General features: G+C 40.0%; 2 protein-coding genes across 2 annotated transcripts in view; one reads left to right on the forward strand and one right to left on the reverse strand.

Moving 5' to 3' along the window:
* The window catches only part of LOC103918188 (retinol dehydrogenase 3-like), an 11,999-nt gene extending 10,379 nt beyond the window's left edge, over positions 1–1,620 (forward strand). Inside the window, 2 exon segments of the mRNA XM_009325450.1 lie at positions 1,338–1,397; positions 1,400–1,620. Coding sequence (XP_009323725.1) covers positions 1,338–1,397; positions 1,400–1,620 — 281 coding nt within the window.
* Positions 1,621–7,810: 6,190 nt separating this feature from the next.
* The window catches only part of LRP2 (low density lipoprotein receptor-related protein 2), a 136,338-nt gene continuing 135,309 nt past the window's right edge, over positions 7,811–8,839 (reverse strand). The window contains exon 79 of the mRNA XM_009325415.1: positions 7,811–7,972. Within this exon, the coding sequence (XP_009323690.1) occupies positions 7,811–7,972 (162 nt within the window). The remainder of the gene's footprint in view (positions 7,973–8,839) is intronic.

Genomic DNA, 8,839 nt, shown 5'->3' on the forward strand with positions numbered 1-8,839 from the left:
GGGGGGCCCGGGGGGAGACCGGTTTGGAGTGGAAGCGGGTGGAGGCCCCGGGGGAGCCGGTGGGTCGGGAGCGGTAGCTGCTACAACCGCATGATGGGCAGCACGGTCAGACTTTAATTGTTTTATTGCATCTGTGACTAATCACCAGGTAGTAAGGACCGTCTTCGCCTGCTCGTCTCCCCTAGTAGCCGCATCCAACAACAAGTCCCCTGCCTTATCCCAAGTTTCCGGTAGAAAGGCAGTAGTCGAGTCAGGGGGAATTCCCCTTTGTTTTAGCCATGCAAGCAGCAGGCGGAGGGTATAATCATCATACTTTATCCCACGGTTTTTTAAGAGTTTTTTAAAGATGCATAATATAGATTCCTCCTCCTTCGTTAACTGCGATCCCATTTTAAGTTCCCAGCTGCTCACCTCTGCTCCAACGAGGTGATGATCCAAAGTTCCGGCTCCAGCTCTTTCCGAGACTTCTCCGTCTCCCGCTGGCTGCTGTATGTTCAGCTGGGCTCCCCACCGGTGCTCAGTTCCAGCATTCGACGGGCCCCACGTTGGGCGCCATTTGCGGGGATTAACGGCACGGACTCTGGCAAGCAGCAACCAAAGACCCTTATTGCTCTATATTAGGGTAATTTATAGCAAGCAGAAGTGTCCACGCGCTATCCGCAGCCTGCAGATAGGTTACAGCCTTGTGTTCACGCACATCTATGCTCCAGCGGATAGGTCTGCTCTTCCTGACCATACAGCATGACTTCATGGTCCTTATCTTGTTTACTCCTTTCCAGCAGCTCATTCCTTTCTTCCTTATCTTCTGCCTGTGTGCTTTGTCACGGGTACAGTACCTGCTCATTAAAACCGAATTCAGTAATGTCCATAGTTAAAAATCCTATCCCCACAATTACCAATACACAGGGTTAAGCTAATATTTTTAGAAGCATTGACTAATTCTGCACATCTGGTTCAGACCTTTAGACCCCAACCCAGAAAAATCAGTCTCTCCACTTTTGTGCAGACTATTTGATTTTTCACAAGAATATAAGTGCATATTAGGAGCCCACATACTTGAGCAGATCTGAATAATAAAGCCCAGTATGGTGGCCCATATCTCCGACTGAAATAGTTTTCCTTTAATACTTTACCCATGCTTCTTTAGACTCATTGCCTAAGGCCTTCAGCAAATTTTGCCAGGTGTAGAGAGTAGATCTTACAAGCAAACCCCAGATGACTGTATTCATCTCACTGAAGTTTTTGCAGACTGTGTGCTTGGTTCCCAATGCTACATACGAAACTCTAGAGTAAAATATTGTCACATACCGAAATAAAAGGTTTTGTCATCCTCTTAGGGCTTTTTGGTTTGGCGAGCAATGCTGAAGGAACAGCACCTGGAGCACCCACTGACTGGCTGAGGATGAAGACTTCCACTCAGTGCTAGATGTTAGTCTGCTGGGATTGATTGAAATCACACTCAAGCTTCTGCCACTTCTGAAAAAAGCTGAGGGAAGAGTAGTCAATCTATTTAATGCCAGGGGCCTCATGGCTTTTGTAGGGGGTGGCTACAGCCTGTCCAAATGGGGTATGGAAGGTTTTCTGACACCTTATGGTGAGTGGCTAGAAAAACATGCATGAATCCAAGAACAGATTCCAGATGTGCTGAGGAAGGGTGACTGTATGTTTGCCCCTCTTGTTTTCTCTCTGGAAATCTTGCCTAAAGGGGGAAAGGAAAATAAGAGGATGTTGGTCACTTGTTTGGGATTTCAGTCTCCAGTACTATGAACAGACCCACCAGGAACCTGCACTGGGAAAAAAATTTCATATGCTGGACAAATGCATGCAGCTTTTGGGCATGTGAATCCACTGTGTACACAAAAGTAAATCAACAGTATAGCCTGGTCAGACACCTAGAGTTTCCTGGGCAAGTTGTACTTAGTTGTACTTGCCCATTTACAACCCATTTTATTTTGCTCTGATGCTCCACAACAATCTGAGCTGGGCGATTCCAGGCAGCAACCACATTACCAAAGGTACTCATAACTTCAGAAAATTAAGCTGAGCACCCTTCACTGAAGCCAGTTGTGTTGTAGCGCCTTTAGAAGGCTAAGGCTTAGCCCAGTGAGTCAAGTCTTCACAAGGGCTAGGAAAGTTGGTTGCAAACCATGATGAATGCTTATATAAAGACAGTATATGCCCCAAGGAAATATAATAGAAACTAATGGCTAGCGTATATGTGGTCCATTCCTTTGCACACTTTGGAATGTAGCTGCCTGGGTCTCTTGAGCTGCCCAGCAAGACAAAGAGGCCATTTTCATCCCAAAGGAATTGCATTGCAACTCAAAATTACATAGAGGGAACCATGCTACCAGAAAACACACTAACCTTTATTGCACTAACATTTAATCACTTAACCATAGCCATTTAACCATACAATGGAGAGTAAAGTTCTAATCCAAATGAAAATTTTTTCTCACTTTTACTTTTTCCCAGGCACTTTAATAATCTGTTCCTGCTGGAAGCTGAAATGATGCAATAGTATCTGAAATAGTCAAAAGTTTTAGTTTGACTAAAAAATGATGCAGCTGGCTGCTCATCCTTTGCATCAGTCCAACATAAACCACACAGAAAGCTGTGAATCTACCCGACACTGCTTTTTTTCCTCAGAGTTAACTGCCTGCTGCGCTTTTACAGGACAGGTACACGGCTATGAAGCTAATTTGAACATCTCAAAATTATTCTGACATTTGAAGATAAGAATCAAAGTCTCAAATATTCATTTATGTGACAGACTTTCAACTTATGTTTAATGGTTATGCCATTATTGGGTGGTTAGGGATGGTTATTGGTTTTTTTTTTCTTCTAGGATAGAGGTGCAGCATTTTGGAGAGAAAGTTAGCATTGTTGAGCATGGTTTCTTTAAGGCAGGAGTAGCTAATTCAGATGTCATCGAGAGAGACTTAAGACTTTGGAACAGACCGACTCCTGAGATCAGGGACTCCTATGGAGAAAAATACTTTGTTGAATGTAAGTAGAAAAAGGACTGTATGAAAGCTCAGGGAGGATGTTACCAGTGTATATAAATACCTGAAGGGAGGCTGTAAAGACAACAGAGCCAGGCTCTTTTCAGTGGTGCCCAGGGATAGGACTCGAGGCAATGGGCACACACTGAAATACAGGATGTTCCCGCTGAACATCAGGAAACACATTTTTACTGTGAGGGTGACTGAGCACTGGCACAAGTTGCCCAATGAGGTTGTGGAGTCTCCATCCTTGGAGATACTCAATAGCTGTATGGACATGGTCCTAGGCAACCTGGTCTAGGTGACCCAGCTTGAGCAAGGGGGGGTTGGACCAGACGTCCCTTCCAACCTCAACCAATCTGTGATTCTGTGAACATTTGCTGGACTTCATTAACGTTTGTTAAGAACCCATTGCTGACTGTTCTGGACTATATGTATGTTAGATGAGGCCTGTCCTATTAGTTCCCATATGAGATTGTTGAGATGTGATGTCATGCTACCATCCTTAGTCCGTCCATAGTTAGAGGTAGATCGCCCAGGGGAAATGAATTGCTATGACCATACGCTAAGTTTATGGCTTACTGATATCTGAAAAGTTGTGCTGTGTCATGCAGCACTTAACTGTAGGGAACATCTGGCTCACAATATGGGCCAGGGAGGTTTCTGTTTACCAGGCTCTTGGGTGTTCTCCAGCCTTTCTGGTCTCTGCTCTGCTGTAGCTATACTGCTCTCAGTACTTGAGCCAGTAGTTTAAAGCAAGCCTGAAGCTGTAGCCAAACCTTTGAATATAAAGAATCCTCTCGCAGAGAATGTTGCATATAAATGCTTTCAGGTTTATTTTCTTCTTTGCAAATGTAAAAGCTCAAAGACCATCACTGAAAAGACCGTGTGCCTCTGATATGTCTAAGGTCATAAAATGCGTGGAACATGCCCTGATAGCAAAGTACCGCAGGACACGATACGGAGCTGGATGGGATGCAAAGTTCTTTTGGCTGTTTCTCTCCTGTGCCCCAAGCTGTTTATATGGCATGCTGCTGTGTATGACGTTTCCAGCACCAGCAGCTAGTGGGAGATCAGTTCCTGGAGTTCTAATTAACACTTAGTATTAAACCAGTATCAGCTGTGCAGAAATAAATATTAATCCTGCGAAACCAGACGTCCTCTTCTTTACCAGTTACTAGACTGCTTAAATTCCTTTCAGAAGACACTTTCTCCACCCCCCCCCACCCCTCCTTACGTCGAATTTCTGAGTTTGCAGATACGCTTGTAAATCCAGCATGTTTTTGAAGGTAATTTTTTATGCTCAGAAATGATACCTCTAAAGGATCTTCATTCATAAAATACTCAACTACAAAGCTGGTTAATACTACTCACCCAATATAAAAATTTTTAAATAAGAAAAATAAAATCACTAAAAGAATCAGTTTTCCAACTAGACTTCATCAACACATAGGCTGCTAGTGAACTTGAAATAAAACAATGGCCTTTAAGAACATGGATCTTATACATGTATCTTACAGAATGTACTTAGCCAGATTTAGTCATGTATTTCATGGGGGTTTTACTCATGGTCATATTCAGGAGTTGCTAAACTTAAGAAGCTTCTGAACACAAGACATGAAATCAAATAATAACAAAGCCCAGCTATTGTAACATATTCCAAAAATTACAATTGCAGTATTTGACCACATCTAATCACCTGACTATTCAACTGGGTAGAGATAAAACACAAGCTATTTTATAGACATGCAATTACAGGGAAAAGCAAAACTACATTGTACTCTGTTACTATGCAGAGTATCCAAACTTACATTTTAACCTTCTTCCTAATATTAGTATAGTTTATGAGGAAAATATTAAAAATAATATGCATTCACATTTCTTTCATCCTCAGCATCCTTTGCAAGTTAGAAGGATGATTATTTCACTCATTAAATGAAACAGGTCATTAGCGTATGCTATGGCAAACTATTTTCACTGTACAAAGAGTGTGTTCAGAATGGCAGAATGTTAGTTGAGGTTACTGTGCCTTTTGTACGCTATTTCTATCTGTTAAGCTGCTGGCCAGAGGCCCACAAACTGGCGTTCCTAGAGAGATTAAAATTGAAGGGGTAAAGGTTTTATTTGCTGAAGAGCTGCGCTGGTGATTAATCATTAATGTGCAATTCAATTAAGCTTACAAAAATACCATGTGCAGGTCAGAACTCCAAATGTAAGAAAAGGAGTTTCATCACTGTGTGTGAGGGGGGTGCGTGTGTGTGTTTGTACATGCACAAGAAAGGGACAGAATGTAAAAAGTGTTTAGTAACATTCAAGTATTTCATTGAGGTTCTATTCTCTGGCAAATGGCTTCAAGAATAAATTTATTTTACTTCATTTCATGATAGAGATAGTTCTCTCTATCTGGCCTGACAGCTGTAAAGAGACTGTGCACGAAAACACTTAATGGTATGATTTATCAGCCCTATAGTGGCAGATTACAGAGAGGTGCTGAAATCTCTAAAAATCAGCCTTCTTTGAAACAGAATGAGTCCAGAATTCAAGAATCCAAGCAGGGACTGTCCTCATAAGGGAAAAAGAATACAAGTGAAAAAATGAAGTTAGGAATAGAATCCAAAGCTTCTGTTGAACAAAGTACCAACAATTAAATTTTACATAATCAGAAGGGTACATTGTGGTATGCTACTGAGAGGAAGAGGCCCAGCTGAAGCTTAAGAATTCTTCACCATCAGGTATGTTAAACAATCATCAAACCTACATACTACCTATCTATACAGTATCCCAGGGACGGTTTTCTTCCACATCTGAAAATTTAAAATTCTTGGGGGGGAAGGGGGAAGTATCTCTGATACGTGGCTGACATATTAGCAGTTTTCTCCAAAACTGGTTCCAAATCTTTCTGTTGACAAAGACTATTCACAAAACTGATGCTAATTTTTCTTGTGGTATGCAACTGGAGGCGAGTCTTGTGGAAATGTTAGCCCTGTGTTCTCTCTTTAATAAACACTGTGAACTCTTTCCTTAAGAACAGCAACCTGTCTTTCAAAGAAATCCTTTCTCATAGCCTTACAGATGTGTATGCTGTGTCCCAGATTCCAAGGAATTTTCTACATTAAAGCACTCAGATATGAAAGTTAATCGAACTAAGGTTTTAATCGCTTATGTCCATACCACCTTGATAGTCAGTCTCTTACAATCCATAATAAGAGTTTTCTGTTTCAAGGACCAGTTTATTTAATGTGTGTAATGGGGCAGTTTTCACACTTACAGTGATATGATGTCAGTGATGTTATATCAAGAACTTTAGACAGTTGTGTGAAGCAGTAAGCACTATTCTTATTTGACTTTATCTAAAGCACTGTTGTTTTCATCTCAGAGTACGCTGAAGTCTCCACAACTGAAAAAAGTACATAGAGCCTTGACACAAATTATGGAATAAAGGTGTGACAAAATAATACATTTATTAGATTTATTCAGCAGCATAATTTTCCAGTTGTCTTTTCTAATCGAAGTACATTACAAAGTAATTATAAGCATTCTAATTAGAAATAGTATATATTTTGAGAACTCAGATATAAAACAATCAAATAGCAGAAGTCTCAATGATTATAACTTTAGAAATCTTTAAATTATATGAGTAGCTAGCCAGGAATGCTGAATAACATGTTCCTGCAGTGATACTCAGAGTTTCCTCAAATGGTTCATGTTGTGGAAACCACCTTGGCTAATTAATAGAAAAGCTAATAAGATGTACAGTATATTCTGATGGAAGGTTATAGAAATAATCAGATAACTACAAAGACTGCATTAGTAGAAATTGTTTCCCTTTCTATTAATGTCCAACCTCAGGAAATAAATAGTCAATAAAATTAAATTTTCACATTAAAAAACCTGAATAATTTCTTAAATGAACCAATATCTTTCGTGCTTTGCTGTTTGGAAATAAGCTGTTACAGAAATCTAGCTACTTCATTTAATAGTACAAATTACTTCCAGAGACTCCAGCCAAGAACAGAGCTATTCCATTGATGAGCAGGAGAAAATCTCATTAAATTAAGTACTTGTGGCACTAAAATCTAAATAGATCAGATCTTTTTATGAACACTATTAATGGAATGGTGTTAATTGGAACCTAGAGGAAAAGTATGTGTCTTATGGATTGAGAGGAAATTACTTTATCTCAGGCAGTTAAAATATTCTAAGAACAACGTTTTGCACAGGTAACTATTCAGCGTAATGATTCCGGAATTGACTCTTCCATCTTTTGTTTAACACAAGATAAACAGACACACCCATTTTTACATACAGTAGTATATAAAATAGGTGGTAAAGATGCCCAGAGCACCAATAGAACTTTTAAAAGGTGCTGTTATAAATATATACTCTAAAGATCCTGTAAGTCAGTAATGTTCCTGTATTTGCCTTGTTTGGTTCTTTTTTAGTTTAAGCATTTATATAATGACTTTATCCCTAAAGATACGACCAATTCCATACAGATTTCTACTAGCAACATCACTGAACAAGATAATCTTTCAAAAATTTACAAATGTACAATATATTTATAACATTACTTTCAGACAGCTTCAGTGCAAAGATATACATATAGTACATCATGACAATTGTTCATAAAAATAGAAATTGGCATTTGTCAAAAAACAAGGCATAGTTTCAACATACATCTCCAGCCATTGGTTAAGAGATGTACATATTTTTATAAAGCATTTGAATGTGAACCTTACTCTTCTGTTTATAAAAAATATATGTGCAAATGGATGTGTCTAATTTTCCCTAAATCAGTTACCTAGTTATACCACAGAGTCCTCTTTAACAAGATTGGCGGTGTCTTTAAATGTATCCTCTGTTGCTGTATAAGCTAATGGTTGGTCTCTCTTCAGAGTAATCTTGGGAGGCAGTGAAGGAGAAGAAGTAGGGACATTTTCTGTGTCCTGTTGCTGTTCCTTTTCCATCTGAAACAATAATCATAAAATCCAAGTTTACATTCTAAGGTACAAAACATTCAACCTTGACTTTCAGAAATGTTAAATAAATATCCAAGTATTTTGCTAAAGTGTCATAGTATAAATTATTTCTGCAAATCACCGCCTGTAACAAAATTAAATGCTAATTTCACCTCAGATGGTACAGCTGTGTAAATACACTACTACAAACTTACTCCACACACTGGGACTTCTATTTTAACGCTTAATGTCGGGAGTAGCTTGATATGTGTATATGCACATACATTGGCACTACTACGATTTGTATTTACATTCATTAGCATTGGGGAAATGAATCCCTGGCTTCCTGAACTTTCTCACCTTGTTCGAGCATTAGAAACCTAAATTCTTCACAAAAGGCAGCTAGTTTTAGTCACATGACTGTGGGACTAAGGTTCTTAGGCCATCTGGAAATTTTAAACCGTAAGATGAAAAGGGCTGGAATTACTGGCTCAAGTCAGTAGAACTCCAAACCTTCATACCCAAGCCAGGAGAGAATTCCTCCAGCACACATACCACCCGCTGCCACACCATCTTAAAAGAACTGCCTCATCCAACTGTATGGATGAAAAAAATAGGGCTGGTATAGAAACAGGGCTGCAGTACGCAGAGCTATTGAATTTTTGCGCAGTGCTGAAGCCGGGACTGAGAGGGCAGAAATGGACACTTCACTCCTAGTGCAGTACAACAGCCTCCCACTTGCGCTGTGTCCCTGAGCTGTACCAGAATGCACCAGCAAGCTGAAATCAGCACCTGAGATCCCGGAGCAGGAGCGGGCCGCAGTGCTTGGTCTGGGGAAGCAGAGATGTGGGCAATGCAGCCGTGCTGCCTGAGCTG

Source organism: Pygoscelis adeliae, unplaced genomic scaffold (assembly GCF_000699105.1).
Source record: "Pygoscelis adeliae isolate BGI_AS28 unplaced genomic scaffold, ASM69910v1 Scaffold106, whole genome shotgun sequence".
Lineage (NCBI taxonomy): Eukaryota > Metazoa > Chordata > Aves > Sphenisciformes > Spheniscidae > Pygoscelis > Pygoscelis adeliae.